The 20,070-nt window shown below is 40.3% G+C and overlaps 1 protein-coding gene across 3 annotated transcripts in view; it reads right to left on the bottom strand.

The window, feature by feature from the left end:
- The window catches only part of CREB5 (cAMP responsive element binding protein 5), a 348,182-nt gene that overhangs the window by 216,544 nt on the left and 111,568 nt on the right, over nucleotides 1-20,070 (bottom strand). For all 3 annotated transcript variants that reach the window (XM_050938658.1, XM_050938659.1, XM_050938660.1), the window contains one exon: nucleotides 16,745-16,917. In XM_050938658.1, coding sequence (XP_050794615.1) covers nucleotides 16,745-16,917 — 173 coding nt within the window. The remainder of the gene's footprint in view (nucleotides 1-16,744; nucleotides 16,918-20,070) is intronic.

Below are 20,070 nucleotides of genomic sequence, written 5' to 3'. Positions count from 1 at the left end.
TTTGGTTATCTTTTTTACAGAGTTTCTTGGTGGTCTGAAAAATCATTTGAATGGTAAAAGAACTGCAAGTCCTTTTGACTAAGGTTGCTAGCTTTCTGACTTTTGGAATGGAGAATACTTATTTTTTAAGGAGCAGTACGAAAAAATATTCAAGTTGCTCCCAGTTATTTTGGGACTCCTCCATTATCAATAAATCAATAAATCATTAGTTTAATATCTGATACTGAAAACTATTGATCACCTTAAAACCACAATTTGGAACTGTCTAGAAATAAAGGGCTCATCGAAATTTGAAGTGTTTACAGTTTCTAAAAGCTCATAGAAATTAAAGAGAGCTATTTATTTCTTAGAAATTTTGGACCTGATCTTGCAGTCCTCACTTAGACAAAAGTTCTCGTTGCAGTTAATGGAAGTTTTGTCCAAGTAACCAGATGCATGATAAGGTCCAAAGAAATGAATAATGAAAAAATATTACAGAAAGCCATCTAGTTCAGTAAATTTTTACACCTGAGAAAACTGTTTGCTTTTCAAAATACAAGTTCTAAACTTTTGGAAAAGTTCTACATCTTTCATCATGAAACCCCCAAGAAATGTCCACAGTGTCCCGTGGCTCTCTCATCAAACATTCCTTACTAGTAATGATTTTCTCCAGAATAATTTCCTGCTGTGTGCCCATGCACATACACACACACACACACACACACACACACACACAAACCCTTCTACCATTGCACAGCTCTACTATTGCGCTCAGAAGGTTTACAAATAAACATTCTTGGCAGGCTTGTTTTGGCATTCTGTCCACATGCAACAGAGAAGCCTGTAAACACAGCAGGAGTATCTGTGCTTTCCTGATGAATCACATGCAAGCAGAACACGGCAGGGGCAGGAAAGATATAATACAACAGTGACAGGTATTATGCAGTATCTATTGTCATTGCAAGAAAGGTCTGTTGGCTTTCGGTTATTTATGCAGTCTTTGAGGACTGAAAAAACACCTCCCCAATCTAGTCATAGGGAACAGTGAACTGACTAAAACACGTTTTCACCCATTATTCAAACTGAATCTGAAATGAACTTTTTTGAGGTTTGAAAACATTATTAGTTTTTTCCTTGCCTTTTTTCCCACTTAATTTTTTGTTCTCTCTGCATTTCTGGTGGGGCTTGATATGTTTATGTATTATTTGCGTCACAGGAAGTATCTAGTTGCCCCAAACAAAGATGTACAAGGAAGTAGCAAATTAAAGACAGTCCATGCCATAGCAAACTAACTGTCTAGGAGACTGGAAGCACAAGAATTAAATAAGAAAACCTATTACTGTGGATTTTCAAACTCAATTTTGCTAACCCACATAGTACTCACCTAGTTTAAAAACATTTTCAGTAAGCACCCAAACTTTCCCACTGAACTCACTGGGTTTGTTGTATCAAGCCCTATGAGAACTTCCAAAGTTTAAGTTTACTCCTCACTATTAGTCACTGAAAAAATTATAAAGCTAAAATGAAATTAAAATGTTCTTATGATCTTCAAGATTTTGTTTGGAAAGAGATAGTCAGTACCAGAAGTGTGTGAGATCTCATCTCTCTGTACTTCCTCTAAATTCTGGAACTGAGGAAAATCAGCAGCCACAGACCCCAGGGCTTTGAAGGATGAGAGAACTCTATCTGATCTCTGAAAAAATGTTGTCTGTTACCCAAGGTATATTGAACAGGTGAAAAATTCTCTAACAACTGTTCTGTGAGGTGCTCCTTAATCTACTCAATCGGGCGAGTTAGCCCCAGTTAGCTTGGCCTTCAGAAAGAGCCCAGACTGGAAACGGACATCAACTTTCTCATTGCCACTAGGCTGAACCTTGTTTACTACATTTTAACTCAGTGTTGAACAAATCCTTTGAGTCATAAGTTCCATACTGGAACAACGGAACTATGAAAGAGCCCAAGGGAAAGCTGGCAACAAGCACGGATTTTCATCTCTGTCATGGAGACCAGAATTCATACCTCATAATCCCTCGTGGCATCACTTCAGCATGTGTTGTGACACAGACAAGAGAACTCACTAACATCACTTTCCACCAATAGTGGTGTTTGCAATTGCTCAGCATGCAGTGTGCTGCTTTATTACTTTGCAGCAGAAATGTGATCCTGCTTCTGATACTGATGTCCCCAACAGACAGCATATAAGAACTCAGAAATATTCTACCTCTCTTTTTCAGATCGGCCTGGAATCCATGGTTGAAAGGGAAGAAGAAAATAAAATGTGCTACAAGGAAATTTTAAGAAATCAAGAAGAGATAAAAAGTTTTCCACAACATGTTCTTTAGACTTGGTAGTGTATGACCTAGCTCTCATTTTAATAACCTCTAAATCACATATGTTCAGTCCAGGCTGAATTTAAAACCTGTACCATGTAACCTCAGGCCAACAAACTACATGAAATGAGCCCAAATCAAGAATATTAAATGAGATTCTATAGGAAATTGGCTCAATTTTGACCACATTCTTTATGCATTTAAATCTATGATTCATTTCTTAAATTTTTATATAAATATTTAAAATATAATGGCTTGTTTAATTTAACAAAAACATTTTTAAACTCCTAAAGAATCTTGCTATCTTTGGCCCATTCATCTGATGCTCATTAACATGTCCCAAAACATTGCACTGAGTGACTCACAATAATAATCTCTGGAAGAAGTTCAACATATCCAAAGAGGAAACTCTTACAGGGACACTGAGCCTGCGGTTCCTATCTCTACAATACAAAATGGGGAATTTAGAACATAGGCCTAACCCAGTGCATGCAGGTGCTGTACAAGTTTCCCATTCACAGCTCTGCCAATATATCTCCAGATTACCGTACCATTCAAAGCTCCAACCTCTCTTCAGTAGAGACTGCCAATCATTATAAGCCATGCCAAAACTGGTGGTGTTTTTGTGCTGTGGACAAAGTTCCCTGGGTACATGACTGGGAAATTCAAGCTCCACTTCATTAACAAACTTAACCAGAATCTAAATTATTGTCATGCTATGGTTTTAATATAAACCACTTTTAGAAACTGCACTTGATTACAGTTTGCATGTGTTAGAAACTAAAAAAAAATACAGCAAATTTCCAATTTATTTATCGTAACAAAGAAAAACATTGTCCTTTAATATTAACCTGAGCCTCTTCCTTATCAATACAACATGCTGTTTCCTTTCCTTATTGGGAGTTGTGTGTGCATGTCAACGGGAGAATCCCATTGAGTTTAACATCAGCACTGAATAAAAAGGAAATAATGTCCATATATTATTCACCAAAAGCTCTATATCTTCAATGGGCTTTGTTATTTCCTCAGGGCTCCAGCTCCGATATGACTTTCATTAACATGAGATTCTGTGCAGAAATGCATGTTTAATTGATTTCTGAATACTTTCAGACACGATATTGTACATTGCAATTGAGCTGGTATATTGTATACTGTAATTGGTTGGAGATAAAAAAAATCCGTTCATAATTACATAATTATTATAATTTGATGCATATTGCAAAACATATTCACTGACAAACTTAGTTTGATGGTGTTTGTGTCCCTTTTGTGTTACATTATTGCACATATTATACATGAATAAATTTATTTGCCAGAAAGTTCATGGAAACAGGGACTTCCAAGTGAACTCTAGAGAATCTTCACAGAAAGAAACTTATGAATTCACATACAAAAATAGTAACACCAGAATCCTGAGTCTGGGCTTCATCCTGCACCCTCTGATATCAAGGAAAGTGTGGCCACTGACTTTAGTGATTGCAAGTTCAGGTCCTCTCAGAATTGCAGCATTCCCAATGAGCTGCTCACAACAATTTGCAGAACAAGAATAATTCAATGAAATAATCTGATTCAACAGTAATTCCAAATTCCAAACCATAAGCCATTTGGGGAAATATGAAAAAAGAAAAATTGACCACAGTCATAAAAAAAAACCCATTTACTGTCAGCCCTAATAGTTGCACGGATGTGAGAAACCAAAAGCAGGCTATAGAACCTTCAGGTATGGAACCGTTTGATGCTAACTCTACTATTTCTATCTAGTCAGGAAAAAAAACTGGAGCTGGAACGAGAGAAAGAGAAGGTACAGAGATATAGGCAGAGAAGAGAAAAAAACAAAACAACATGCACAATGTTTTAGGAAAGTGAATTTGATTTCATATATTCATGTTCCTCTATTGCATTTTCCTGACATACATCCTATACCTCAGTTATTTTAGAGGAAAGGACTGAGATGGCTATTTTGAGCCACATTTATATTATTGGATATTTGGGATGCTATGATTAAATAACCACAGGAAGAAAAAGAAAAAGAAAACAACCTAAGATTCCCCAGGAAGCACACACAACTCTCAAATGGCTAAAAGCCAAGTGGAAACCCACTTCTTAACTTAGTTGGAAAATTGTCTACTGAAAACATTTTGAAGTCCTGCTAAATATGTATGGACCTTATCACGGCACTTCACTTGCACCAGAGAAAGTTGGTAACAGCATACAAACTTCTCCCTCTGTTTTTCTCCAAAATAAATTAGGAACATTATGCCCTGGCAGAGTTCTATTGTGTTCACATGAGTAAGATTCTGTGACAGCAGGATCAGGATCTAAGGGTGGAGATTGTTCCCAAAAAATAATCAGACTGGCCCTCTTCTGAAGTCAGTTTTCTCTGACAGGCACTGTCCCTCCATCCATCAAGAATGCACACATTCAAATTCACCATCAGGTTTTACCTACTAGCCAGTACCATATTAAGACAGTTTAAAATAATAACCATTCATGTGGAACTTTGACAAAAGTTTCCTGAACACTTAGATACAATAAAACTATTTGTTCTCTATCACCAATAGTTATTTCATTTAAAAAAATATATTTATCTAATGTAATTATCTTTGATAAATCCATGCTAACTCATACCTACTAAGTAGTGCTTTGCAAAATGCATACTTAACTTATCCATGAATATCATATCAAACATTTCTTAATATGGGGCCACACTATGTGATTGATTTTTAGGCAAAACACTTCATTTAAATTAATGGGGAGCTCTATTTATTCATAGATTCCAAGACCAGAAGGGACCATTGTGATCATCTAGTCTGATCACTTCTATAACAAAGGCCAAAGAGCTTCCCCCAAATAATTCCTAGAGCAGATGGTAAAATATGACCCAAAAATGTTCCTAGACCCACCTTTTCCTAGACCCTCTCTCTAACCAATCATCACCGTTTTTCAATCACATACAGCTAGAAAATAATCACTAAGGCTTTGCTGAATGAAACTTACATCCTTTGCTAAATCCTTTAAAATCTACTGATGAAAGAAGTAAACATTATTATTCACTACATCAATACCGAATCCGATTCTTCTCTTGGAAAAACAGAGCAGTCTATAACTTTTTACTGAGTAGCGAGAAATTAATCAGGGTTCTTTAGAATACGTAAATCTCTTCTCTGCTTTGTACTCATTCATTTCTACTAGCAAGTCACCACCACCACCACACATTTTATCATTTCTTTGAAATTATATGGGGTGAGGCAGCATCTCAAGGCATGTTTGCTCTCCACAACCTGCAAATTAATTTGCTTTTACAGCAGAAGGTAGAGCAGACATACACCAGCAGACAAAAAGAAAGGTCTATATTGTTTGATTTAGAGTTTTACTGCAGATTAGGTACGAATCATAAGGGGCTGACACTCGGATAAATCACATATTGGGATCACGCATTAGAGCATGTTAAGTGGAAGCCTGTGTGATGAAGAGCAGAGCTGTGCACTTCAGCTGTGCAGAAATCTAATAATCTCTCCTGGTCTAGGAAAAACTTGATCTGTTGTATCAAATCCACTGTGACTTCAAGACGCTTTTCCACCTGAAAGTGATTTTACATCTGTTTTAGTTCAAAGAAGGGTGTAAATTTATTACTATAAATGTTGAGGACACCTTTAGAAAAGATCTGTACAGTATACATATCTACTGAATGTATGTAAGAGATATAGATTGTCAGAGTTAAGTAAATCTGTATTCCCTATCAAGTGTATCACCTACACTATAACTGTTACTGAGATGTGAGAATTGACCCAATTCTATGAGGTATCAATACTTTTGGTTGGACATTGTAACAGGTCCAGTACACTATAACATCACATTTTTGTTGATCAGTAGGACAAGTTTTCTAAAGAGACAACCTAAAACTCCCTTCTCCACAGAGAGATTGAGACTAAGCCTAAGAATGCCAACCAAGCCTGAAACTGAAAACATCAATGTGTAGAAAAAAGGAGGAAGAATAGCAGCTGAAGGCTGGGAAACTTACAGCACCACAATCAGACACACAAAAAGGACATAAAAACTCAAGGGATAAAAACGTACAAGGGAAATTTCTGCTAACATGGAAAGAGCTTCCTTCTAGTACGAAAAAGCAACAATAATAAAAAGCAGCGCCACAAATTCACACAACAGCTTAGGTGCCACATTTTTAAATGAGAAATTAATGACTCATTCCAAATTAGCAGAGGCATTTTCAATGAGAGAGAGTATTCATTAGTAAATTTAACCCACATAATTATACACACACACACATACACACACACACATTTATACTTCAGTACAGGGGTTAATTTCAAAAGTCAGATAAGAAGTGTACAGAGCTGTCTCCATTCCTGGTTGACAGGCTATTTATTATATAGCTACTGATCTTTCAATCACTCCCCTGAAGGTCATCTTGATATACCTTATTGCCCAGAATTTCCCTGGGGACCTTACCGTAAAAAACAGACATTGGGGAGGTAAGGGAGGATATGGTTTTGGATGTGTGAGAGATGTTATTAACCCTATTGTACACTGGCTGAGCCACTGGTGCTGTTTCTTTTTCTTCCTGACACAGCAGAGTCAGAAGGCTCTCAGAGGATTTAAGTCTGCAGCTCATGAATCTTATCAATGCAAACAACCAAGAGAAGTAGGAGGAGGAGACAAAGGGAGGAGTTCTCAAGCATGTGTTGTGTAGGTATATAGCAGATCTTGGCAAGCACCAATCAACTATGGGGATGAGGAGTGGTGGAAGGGGGCAGGAAATGGCCTGAAATAAAATTTTGTCATGCTATATTTCACACACCCCCAAAATACCATACTTCCTTATTAGAATTTTATTGGACACAACCTTTCTCTATGGATGCTTCATTTGTAATCATTTCACCTGACTGTCACCGAGTGTCAGCTTGTGGCTGCTGCTCATAGTGTTATGATGGAATTCAGCTCAAGCCTGTGATACGAACTAATGGCAGAAAAGGGGAGAGTCCATACCTCATGCAACAGTGGACCAAGACTACAGCCAGGAAGGATGAGGAAGTCTCCCAAAGCTTGGAGACATGAATGGGGATGTAGATGGTCTCCTAATCTGCTGTGGCCCCCTATAAACTTATTAGATCCTTATATCCCTCTGTGTGCCCACTAACTCTCCATGCCCCGCATCATGGAGCTGTCCTCCCCCAGGAGAAAGAGGGTGAGCAGGGAAGTAGGAGGAGCAGGTGAGAAAAGCTGACATGGGCAGCCATGAGAGTGAGTGGAGATGTGGGGGACAGTGGAATGCATGAAGGGATCTTGGGGCAGATGTACTGGTGCTGTGTGGGAGGGCTGCTGGGTAGCTTGAAGGGCTCCCCTGCCTTTGGCGCCTTGGCTGTCAAGCACACAGAGGCACCCGCACGATGAGGAGATCTTGTTTTGTCAATGGATCAGCATCGATTTCTCAGGGTATGTCTACACTACAGAATTATTCCAATTCTATATAAACTGGTTTTGTAAAACAGATTGTATAAAGTCGAGTGCAAGCGGTCACACTAAGCACATTAATCCATGGTCCGAGGCTAGCGTCGATTTCTGGAGCGTTGCACTGTGGGTAGCTATTCCGTAGCTATCCCATAGTTCCCGCAGTCTCCCCCGCCCCTTGGAATTCTGGGTTGAGATCCCAGTGCCTGATGGGGCAAAAAACATTATCGCGGGTGGTTCTGGGTAAATGTCATCACTCATTCCTTCCTGCGGGAAAGCAACGGCAGACAATCATTTCACGCCCTTTTTCCCTCGATTGCCCTGGCGGACACCATAGCATGGCAACCATGAAGCCTGTTTTGCCTTTTGTCACGGTCACCGTATGTGTACTGGATGCCGCTGACAGAGAAGGTACTGCAGTGCTACACAGCAGCATTCATTTGCCTTTGCATGATAGCAGAGACGGTTGTCAGTTGCTCTGTACCGTCTGCTGTGCCACTGTAAATTGGCGATGAGATGACGATTATCTGTCGTTCTGTACTGTCTGCTGCTGTCATGGGTGCCCCCGGCTGAGGTCAGCAGGGAGCACAAAGACAAAAATGGGAATGACTCCCTGGGTCATTCCCTCCTTTATATTGTATCTAAAAACAGAGTCAGTCCTGCCTAGGATATGGGGCAAGTGTACTAGAGAACCAGAGAGCACAGCTGCTCCGTGTCAGATCCCGCAGAAATGATGAGCTGCATGCCATTCTAGGGGATGCTCCTGCAACAACTCCACCCGTTGCTTCCCTGCTCCCCCAACCCTCCTGGGCTACCGTTGCAGTGTCCCCCCATTTGTGTGATGAAGTAATAAAGAATGCAGGAATAAGAAACACTGACTTGTTAGTGAGATAAAATGAGGGGGAGGCAGCCTCCAGCTGCTATTAGTCCAGGCAGGACATTAAGCGGTGCAGGGAAGAGGAGCCCAGCATCCCACTGCTATGATAGTCCAGGCAGTACAGAATCTTTTCTTTACACATGAAAGGGAGGGGGCTGATGGAACTCAGCCCCCAGTTGCTATGATGAAGATGGTTACCAGCCGTTCTGTACCATCTACTGGGAATGACCGGGAATCATACCTATTTTTACCCAGGTGCCCCCGGCCGGCCTCACCTGATGATGTCGACGACAAATAGCAGTCATATTGTACCGCCTGCCACCAGGGAGAGGAGGGGAGTGGATACTGCTCTTCACTGCCGCAGCATCGCATCTACCAGCAGCATTCAGTAGACACAGGGTGACATTGAAAAAAGTCAAGAAACCATTTTTTTCCCTTTTCTTTCATGGGGGCGGGGAGGGGGTAAATTGACGAGCTATACCCTGAACCACTCTGGACAATGTGTTTGACCCTACAGGCATTGGGAGCTCAGCCAAGAATGCAAATGCTTTTCGGAGACTGCTGGGGACTGTGGGATAGGAGGAGTCCTCGATACCCCCTCCCTCCCTCCATGAGCATCCATTTGATTCTTTGGCTTTCCGTTATGCTTGTCACGCAGCACTGTGCTGTGGACTCTGTATCACAGTCTGGAGATTTTTTTCAAATGCTTTGGCATTTCGTCTTCTGTAATGGAGCTCTGATAGAACAGATTTGTCTCCCCATACAGCGATCAGATCCAGTATCTCCCGTGCAGTCCATGCTGGAGCTTTTTTTGGATTTGGGACTGCATCGCCACCCACGCTGATCAGAGCTCCATGCTGGGCAAACAGGAAATGAAATTCAAAAGTTCGCGGGGCTTTTCCTGTCTACCTGGCCACTGCATCCGAGTTCAGATTGCTGTCCAGAGCGGTCACAATGGTGCACTGTGGGATACCACCCGGAGGCCAATATCGTCGATTTGCAGCCACATTATCCTTAATCCGATATGGTAATACCGATTTTAGCGCTACTCCCCTCAGAAACAGATTTAAAGAGCCCTTTATATCAATATAAAGGGCCTTGTTGTGTGGATGGGTACAGCGTTAAATCGGTTTAACGCTGTTAAAATCGGTTTAAACGCCTAGTGTAGACCAGGCCTAAGTGTGTCAGAGAGCCTATTCAAGGGCCAATGGTTCAAGGGACTGTGCAGCCCCAAGGCTCCCAAACAGCTTTGAGTTAGGTCTTGGCCACTTGCTTGACTCTTGAAAAAGTCTCATCTCTCCCCTTCCTCCCTGCCTCTCATCTTCTCCTCTGCAACCCATAACCACTGATAAACCAATTTGCCTTGCCAACTACTGATGATTTCACTCCCTTTTTAAACCCTTCATTAGGCTTCTCTCATTTTTCCACATTCTATCTTCTCATCCTCATCGTCAGGGACCTGCTTCTCCCAATCCACGTTCCAAAAACCCTCTTAATTCCTTCTCCCATTCTCTCTGTTCACACTCTTCCATTCTACCACATACTGCTACAATTTCTTTCCCCAATGTTGTGCCAAATGGCCACTTTATCTTCATAAAAAATGTCTGTCTTGAAATGTTCCTCTGATAATAGTGTTTCCTATATGAACCGTGCTGTCTGTCACTTTTAGACTCTAATCTCATTGCTATACGGGTCAGGTCTTCCTCTGTGTTTAGTAAAGTGCTAAGCACACTAGTGGTTCTCAGTATGTAATAACACTGAATCCTCTTTTTGTTCCATTTCAACTACAGATTTGTACCAGTGGTTCTGCTATAGACACAGTGAGTACCAGTTACATCTTCCCACTCAGTTTCAAAAAAAGAAGCGTACATTTTCCAGGAAGACTGTAGCCACATATTAAACGGACTGTTAACTACTATGGAGAAAGCTGTTTTACACTGGCCAAAGAAGTCCACAGATAAAGCACCGAGAATATCACATTGTCAGTAACTTGCCTTACTATTATCTTCCCATTCCTCGGTTAAGACACTGTTACGGAACTGCATGAATTGCATGAAATATAGTTATACTAAAATGACAAACTCACCCATTATACATTTTAATACAAGTCTCATATCTGGAGTAGGGTGCTGATTCAGCTTATCTGCCTTTCCATATCTTTGATGAATGCTGGTCTTATATCATTTTTCTCCCCTCACTGGGTATGCCTTACTGTTTTGACACTGAGCAGCTAATCTCCAAACAATGTGCTATTAATCAACGAAAAACATCCTTCACCTGCAAGTGTTCCTCGACTGATTTTCTTTAGCACAAGTAGTTACTAGTTACAGAACTCCTCCCATGTTATTTTTTTTCCCTTGGGTAAGGACTGCCTAACCACATAAATACTATCTGGGATGTTTATACCTGCCTGCCAGCTTGCTGCAATAATAATATGGCTGCGTGTTCTCAACTGGGTATATGATGGGTAAGGTATTAGCCAATGCCCTGCATTTTTTTAAAGTTATTACTCTTCATGTTCCTCCCCTCTCTTGATTGATTTGGCTCAGTGCCTATTCAGTAGTAGCATCTATTTAATATCTGAAACAATGTGTATATATTGTCTCAGTAAGCCTTTCTTAACTATCCTCATCCTGTCATGTTTTCCATGCCTTGTATCAAGATCTCATTTTATTTGCAAGCATTCAGAGCCAGAGCATGGGCAGAGCAGGGAGGGAGGGAGAGGAGAGGAAGGAGGACAAACAACATCCAGTCAAGTATCCCAGCTGTTGTGAACACACCCACTTCTCACGATGAAACAAAATGTGCATGGGCACAGGTGGGTCCCAGCCTCTTTTGCTGGAGCAGAGCCCAAGTACAGGGTCTGAAGGCAGACTTTCATTGCTGTTTGCTGTTTTTGTTGGACTCTGGCCATTGAAAACATTTGCAGGTGGCTTGGCCATATTTTGACACTTAAATATCTGTGGTTGTGATAAAAATCAGAATATTATTACAAGATGGTTCTATATAACCTTTGGGGCCTGCTTCTGCTTCCACTGAAGCCAAAGGAATTTTATTCAGTTGCTCTCTATAACCGTTCGTGTTCATTAAGAGGCATATTCTCTGGGGCAATTCATGTTTAAGGTAAGTGCACACTTTCATTTTGAGGGAAGGAGAGAGCAAACTTTCCTGAAGTTTTACACACATATGGGCCCAAACAAAAGCCCAAGATCCAAACACATCTGACTCTAGGGTGTTCAAAACCTGCACCAGGATCTTGATCTTAATTTTTGTTAAAGGCCCAAACCAAAACCACCAAACTTTGGTCTGCTTGTAATTCTGTTTCTAGTTATAGACCATCTCTGACTTTACCATCAATTTCTTAATATTGAAACCACTGGCTGGTCTGTATTCCTCAAAGATAAGTCCTGACTACAATCCTTACCATATTTAGAACTGATAAAATGAAGATAATGGAACTGACAAGATATGTCCTTTGAATAAATGCAGCAGGCCTCACAGGGAAAAGTCTAAACAAAAAGAGATAAACAACAAGGATGCTCAAGATTTTGGGAAATAGATGATATCCAAAATGCAGCAATTATCTCCTTGGACACACCAGGAAAAAACAAAACCACTTTCATGTGGGGAGAATGGAATATTTTGGAGGTTGTGTCACATAGAGAACAAAGATGCTGACAAATGTCTGTGTCACATAGAGAACAAAGATGCTGACAAATGTCTCTCAACACAGCATCTCTAGACACAGCCTTCAGCACTCTCATATTAATCAATCACATGACAGACTGGTGGTAACATGGTTGCCAGAGACCAATTACCTAGAGATTTCCTCTGGAACACCCCAGCAGGGGATGTTCTTTACCAACCCGCATTGGTGTATACAGGAGTGAGGGTAGCTGATGACCTGGCCAAAATGAGACAATCAAAAACTCAGATTGTAATGACAACGGTTAAGGATACTGACCTCCTATCAGTATATATTAGCTGAAAAAAATGGTCAAAAGATGAAAGATCCTCTGATTGATATCAGAGCATCTCGTAAAATAACATCTGATATCTTGAGACTGCAAATGAGGCACAATACAGGAATGAAAATCAGTAGAGATGGGACCACAATATATCCATTCTGCAAGATGTGTTTGGAGCAGGCTTTAACATCTGCCCATGATTTTCAAAGTAGTATTGTAAAGAAAATAAAGTTTTTTGGATTGGACACCAAGTATCAAACTAGGACAGTCAAGTGATTAAAAAAATTAATCACGACTAATCACACGATTAATCACACTGTTAAACAATAACAGAATACAATTTATTTAAATATTTTTGGATGTTTTCTACATTTTCAAATATATTGATTTCAATTACAACACAGTATACAGTGTACAGTGCCTACATTTATTTTTGATTACAAGTATTTACACTGTAAAAAAACAAAAAAGAAATAGTATTTTTCAGTTCAGCTTATAAAAGTACTGTAGTACAATCTCTTTATCATGAAAGTTCAACTTACAAATTTAGAATTATGTTAAAAAAACTGCATTCAAAAATAAAACTATGTAAAATTTTAGAGACTGCAAGTCCACTCAGTCCTACTTCTTGTTCAGCCAATCACTCAGATAAACAAGCTTGTTTACATATGCAGGAGATAATGCTGCTCGCTTCTTGTTTACAATGTCACCTGAAAGTGAGAATAGGTGTTCTTGTGGAACTGTGGTAGCCAGCTTCGCAAGATATTTACGTGCCAGATGTGCCATATGTCCCTTCATGCTTCAACCACCATTCCAGAGGACATGCGTCCATGCTGATGACAGGTTCTGCTCAATAACGATCCAAAGCAGTACATTCCAACGCATGCTCATTTTCATCATCTGAGTCAGTTGCCACCAGCAGAAGGTTGATTTTCTTTTTTGTAGTTCAGGTTCTGTAGTTTCTGCATTGGAGTGTTGCTCTTTTAAGATTTTGGAAAGCATGCTCCACACCTCGGCGCTCTCAGATTTTGGAAAGCACTTCAGATTCTTAAACCTTGGGTCAAGTGCTGTAGCTATCTTTAGAAATCTCACATTGGTACCTTCTTTGCATTTTGCGAAATCTGCAGTGAAAGTGTTCTTAAAATGAACATATGATGGGTCATCATCCAAGACTGTTAAAACTTGAAATATATGGCAGAATGAGGGTAAAGCAGAGCAGGGGACATAAAATTCTACCTCAAGGAGTTCAGTCACAAATTTAATTAACCCATTATTATTTTTTAAAGAACGTCATCAGCAGAAGCATGCCCTCTGGAATGATGGCCAAAGCATGAATGGGCATATGATGTTTAGCATATCTGGCACGTAAATACCTTGCAATGCCGGCTACAAAAGTGCCATGCAAATGCCTGTTCTCACTTTCTGGTGACATTGTAAATAAGAAGAGAGCAGCATTATTTCCTGTAAATGTAAACAAACTTGTTTGTCTTAGTGATTGGCTGAACTAGAAGTAGGACTGAGTGGACTTGTAGGTTCTAAAATTTTACATTGTTTTGTTTTTTAATTCAGTTATGTAACAAAAAAAGTCTACATTTGTAAGTCGCAATTTCACAACAAAGAGATGGCACTACAGTACTTACATGTGGTGAATTGAAAAATACTGTTTCTTTTGTTTATCATTTTTACGGTGCAAATATTTGAAATAAAAACGAATATACACTTTGCATTCTGTGTTGGAATTGAAATCTATATATATGGAAATGTAGAAAAACATCCAAAATATTTAATAAATTTCATTTGGTATTCTATTGTTTAACAGTGCGATTAAAACTGCGATCAAGCACGATTCATTTTTTTATTCACGCTTAATTTTTTGAGTTAATCACATGGGTTAACTGCGATTAATCGACAGCCCTATTCAAAACCTTACAAAGGACTCTGCATGGGTTGCAAAATTCATTCTCAAACTTCATGCCTGATATGATTATAGCAGGACAAAACATCAAAACAACAACAACAACAACTTGACAGAATTAAGATATTGGTCATCACATAAGGTCCCCCAATGCAGACACTAGCAACTGATCAGGAAACAGGTCCTTTTAACCTAAGTTTCGCAAGCTGATCAAATGGAACCTGAATCCCAACTGTTGCAAACTCAAAACCTGATCGACAGGATCTTGCAAAACCACATGTAGTTCTTGGTCATTGTACTTAAATAGTTGCTTGGAAGCCAAGTGCAGTCCAATATGAAACATAATCACTGAGCATTAAAGATTCTTTTTCAAATTGGAGTCATAATTATCCCGAGATACATTAAGTTAGAAACTGTATGGATGGCTTATTCATACTTAACACAAACAAAGTAACTTAACTGTTTTGTTTCTTGAAACAGGGAGGGTGGGAGGGGGAGAGTATACGATCTGCAAACCTTTCCCACTGAGAGGCTCATTCACTGAAAATCTGCAAACTATTTAAAAAACGAGACACCAACAAGGAGGTGCTCTCAGCTAGGGAAATGCAGGTAGAAGGTATTTAAATCCTACAACTTCATTTATGACCATGAGAGCTAACATTATTAATACTGTTAATGTACAATCTATTGAATGTATGTGGGCACATCTACATAGTATATTTGCCTAAAACACATACATTAACACATCGCTGCATTCATTGTAAACTCTGGAATAGTAGTAAAAGAGCTTTGTATGGAGGACCCATATTGGGGTTAGAATTGAAACTCTCTTCCCTGTGGTGTGGCTAGGGTGTTTGACTCCTCTGTAGCAGATTGCCTAAGATTTCCACCACCACAATCATGTTTGGGGCAAGTGGATCTATGTTGTTTGAAGACCCTGTACCCACATCCTGCCAGCCAACAAACTGCCCTCTCCAATCCCACAGGCAGATTCACTCCGGAGCACTGCTTTGCAATACAAAAGAGCATGCTAAGTCCCCTTGTGAGACTCCCCAAACCCGGCAGAGTGAAAACGTACATTATGACTGCATTTGGGGCCTTGTGTGCCAGGATTTCACCCTAAAATTTTACTTTTAAGAATCTGCAAGCAGATCAACAATGACTTGAACCACAATTTGGGGCAGTGACTGTCTTCATGGATGTGGACTGTGCCAAGCATATAATAGGCACTATTAAACTACAAAAGATAAACGACAATAATATCTCTCTAATGCTGTTTCATTCTCTGCCACTTCTAGTGGCTTAAATTTTTATAGCTGTTTATCCCTGTTTTTATATGTTGCACAGGTACACAGGCCCAAGTTTTCAGACCTGTATGTGAAAAACTGTGCACACAATTGGCATCTACAATGTTTATATGTTTACAAATGGCTAGTCTTTTTATCTTAAGTTATGGTGACTCCATGTGCAATTAAAGTAAATTTTGTTGATGTATTGCATATATTTTTATGAATGCAAGTTCTGAAAATTTAGGCACAGACAACACAAAGTTTATGTAAATACAATAACTGTTCATGGTAAGAATATAGTCAGCAAAAGACCTTACAAATCACATTTACATGGGAACAAATATTGGTCTATCATTTAAATTAGGTACCATTTCAAAAAGGTCTTCAGTGCCAAAACTCCATTTACTTTAATATTTCCTAGATTGTCTTTGTACTTTGTCTCTTGGCAGTTCTCAAATAAATACAGCGCTCAAAACAGAGAGAACCTGATCCTGCATGGTGTTGAGTGCTCCTGCCACGTGCAGAGCACCATCTTCTCCCAACTGAGTAAATGGAAAGTAAGGGCACTCAGCAGTTGGAAGGATGGTCCAGAAATATCATCTGTCTTCTTTCTTCCCAATAGAGTTTTAAGAACAGTTTTGGACTTGGAATTTAAAAACAGAAACAAAAAGAAGCAGGAAGTCCATCCAAATACAACAATCTAGTATTACAGAACCAGAGACATTGGCTTTAGAAAAGTGACATGAACTGTGGCTGTTTTTCCACATGCTGTGCATCACATATTATAGAGGTCTCCCCTGCGTGGTGGATGGGGACAACATATGTTTATGTATACCCCTTAAGTATCCAGAGCACAACATATGGGCCAATGCCACAATCACCAGGGAGAAAAAATAAAACAAAAGGAACGGACATACCCGATCTGTCGGTTTGTGGAAGGTGCTTGTGTTATGACCGAGCTGGACTGTGGAGATGGCATGGCTTGTTGAATCACAACGCTGGTGTCATGGTTTGGCATCCTAGTATTCGTGAGCTGGTGGGTTCCGGGTCCTGCCATTGCTCCTCCGACTGTGTTATGCATCGAGATATTCTGAGAAGTGGGGGAGAGAAAATGAACATTTTATTTTGTTTCTATGCTCCATATGCCTAAAATTAGGAAGCTGGAAGTGTCAACAAAAAATGAAAAGTGGCTGGCTCCTGGCATACCTCCAGTCAATATATCTTACTCTAACAACTACAAAGAAATGAAAAATATCTATTTACTTTTAAAGGACAATACAAATGGAAAATACCTGGAAGTTGACTAATCACTCTTCTGTGGTTCTGACTCGTGATTTATAATGGGGATGTGTAGCATATATTCTTTTGACGGAATAAGATATATATTTTCCTTTGAAAATTATTTTCGCGGTGAGTGCATGGCAGGCACTTTGATTTACTATGCTGCCTGTTCACCAAGAACTAGACCTGCTTAGAAGGACAAGTGAATCAAGTTTTATGGTCTTAGAGTAACAAACCGCATGTGATATTTCATGAGAAAGCCATTTCTTCTAGATGCAGTAGGTGTCTTAGAGCAATAATGTCCTAGAGCCCAGCGAGGCTGGTGAATAAAAATAACTTTATGAGGGCACTTTCTACCACCAGTCTATAGATTGTGTTGCAAGAGAACGAGCAGTAGCCTACCGCTAACAGGGACTCACCACACTATGGAGCTTATGTAGGTTGAGTTCATTGCACACCCCAGGGGCTCCTTGTATCCTGCTATTCCACTCCCCACACTTTCTCTGTGAGACATCCTCCCACCCTCCCATTTTTTCAAGGAATCCATGCAATCCCTCCAATATCTCCTTTGCCAGGGGTTGTATGTGCCCCCACTGCCACCTCCCCCTCCCATGCCAAGGGCTCTGTATAGCTCCTTTTCCCCCATTTCAAGGCCCCTACCCCCCAATAGCAGAGGGTTTGTGTACACCCCTACTCTCCTCCCCTTCCCTTCTTTCACCTATATCAGAGTTCCCCAATCTTTCCCTATCAGGGGATCTGCAGGCCCCTATTCTTCCTCCTCCAATAGAAGGATTTCCCATTCTCCCCCCATGGCAGGGGATCTGAGTGAACTCTTATTATTCTCTTCCCTCCATTTCACCCTTCTCCCTCATTCCTCCCTCCCACATAATAGGGACCCCCATTATCGCCCACAGGTCAGGGACTGTGTGCACCCCATATCCCTCCATTTCCCCCCTGCCCCATCAACAATTCTTCTTCTTGCTGTCTGGGAGATAAGTTATTCAGGGTGTCAAAGTGTTAAACTGCAGAGGTGCTTGAAGCTGTGGCTGTGCTAATCAAATAGCAGGGACTTCATAAGTACATCTACACTAAATTAGCAAACAAAATGAGGAGTCCTTGTGGCACCATAGAGACTAACAAATTTATTTGGGCATAAGCTTTCAAGGGTGGGTTCTAGTCCATGAAAGCTTATGCCCAAATAAATTTGGTAGACTCTGAGATGCCTCAAGGACTCCTCGTTTTTTTTTGCTGATACAGACTAACACAGCTACCACTGAAACCTGTCACCACTGCACTGAATTAGATACTCGTAGCTGGCCCATGCTAGCTGACTTCGGCTTGCCAGGCTAGGGCGAAGGGGCTGTTTAATTGCGGTGTAGACTTTTGGGCTCAGGCTGGAGCCCAGGCTCTGGAACCCTGCAAGGTGGGAGGGTCCCAGAGCTCATGCTGCAACCTGAGCCCGAATGTCCATGCTGCAATTAAACTGCCCCTTAGCCTGAGCCCTGCGATCCCTAGTCAGCTAGCACAGACCAGCTGTGGGTATCTAGTTGCAGTATAGACATACCCCATGTGTCCAATATTTCCCTCTTTCAGTTTTCCAATTTGCCCCAAAAGCCCATTGATACCTAGAACCATACCCTAAAAATTTTGGAATTGATTGGATGTGGCATTCAAAAGTTATCACATAACAGATAGACCAATGCTATTGAGCCAACTAACGTGTGTGTGTGTGTGTGTGTGTGTGTGTGTGTGTGCATCATTCGATAAGAGGTATGAAAATAAATTCCCTTATTACCCTTCTCTCCCACCTAGAATCAAATAGTACCATATATCTTCTATGATGACTACAATACTCAGAATTCAAAAGTAAAGCTAGGTTTCTAGCACAATTCTCGCTTTGAGCCAGTGTTGGTAGTGGAAATACATTAAATTAAAATACTAAATAATAATAATAATATGCTACTATCCAGCTTGTTGTGAGATCATGTCAAGCCATACTGAGCAAGTAGCAGTACTGGAAGGGAAAGAGGACTGGAATGTTGGAAAGCAGGGACAGCAAGATAAGCAAAGTAAAACACAAAAACACCTGGTAACACCAGACATAGCTAGTGAGGAGCAAGAAAACAGCTTTACTGGGATCTCTGGAGAAAGGTTTTTGGAAGCTGCTTTGACAGGAAAGGCAACAAAGAGTTTATGATGGTCAGAGGTGATGGCGATGTCACTGGTAATTTGCTAGTTACAAAAAAAACCTAGCCAGGAGAAAGTAAATCCCGGTTCTTATGCTGTGCTTCAAAGTCCTTTTGCAGATAGAGGGGTTTCCTGCATGGTCCATGAAGTGAATAAGGTAACACGTGGTATTTTTGGTGTTGTATCTATCACTCTCCACCCTGCTCAGATTTCCAAACCCTGACTGCACAATTTGACAGGAATCCAGAGAGACACCAGGCCACCTGGCCTGAATTCTAAAATGTGTTCATTTCAGGCCTGATCCCAAACCCACTGAAGTAAATGGAAAGACACACATTCACTTATTAGGCTTCTGATCAAGACCACAGCCCAAATGGATTTCTTGTGTCCGTGCAGTGAAAACCTAACTATCAGCAATGAATAACTGTAAATGTCAATAATAAAATAAAATAATAATAATACAAGCAAAATATTCTATTAATATCAATGACCAGACAAGTTAGAGATATAAGATGCACATCTGTAACTTGTTTAATCTTTCCTCCTAAACCCCAACCATCCAGCCCTATTTATTTGTTGCTCTTCACTGAAATATCTCCAGTTTGCCAATAATATTCTGGTAATAATTCACCATGTTCAATATAGCACTAAGCACCAACCAACACTGGGGCTCCATTGTGCTAGGTTCTGTACAAACACATAGTACCTCAGACCCAGTGTGCAGAGAGCTGAAAGATATTCCAGGAGTGGCAGCACAGGACTGTTCCTTTCCCGC

Source organism: Gopherus flavomarginatus, chromosome 2, assembly GCF_025201925.1.
Source record: "Gopherus flavomarginatus isolate rGopFla2 chromosome 2, rGopFla2.mat.asm, whole genome shotgun sequence".
NCBI classification, from domain to species: Eukaryota; Metazoa; Chordata; order Testudines; family Testudinidae; genus Gopherus; species Gopherus flavomarginatus.
The sequence above is the reverse complement of the archived record's forward strand: the minus strand, read 5'-3'. Positions and strand labels throughout refer to the sequence as shown.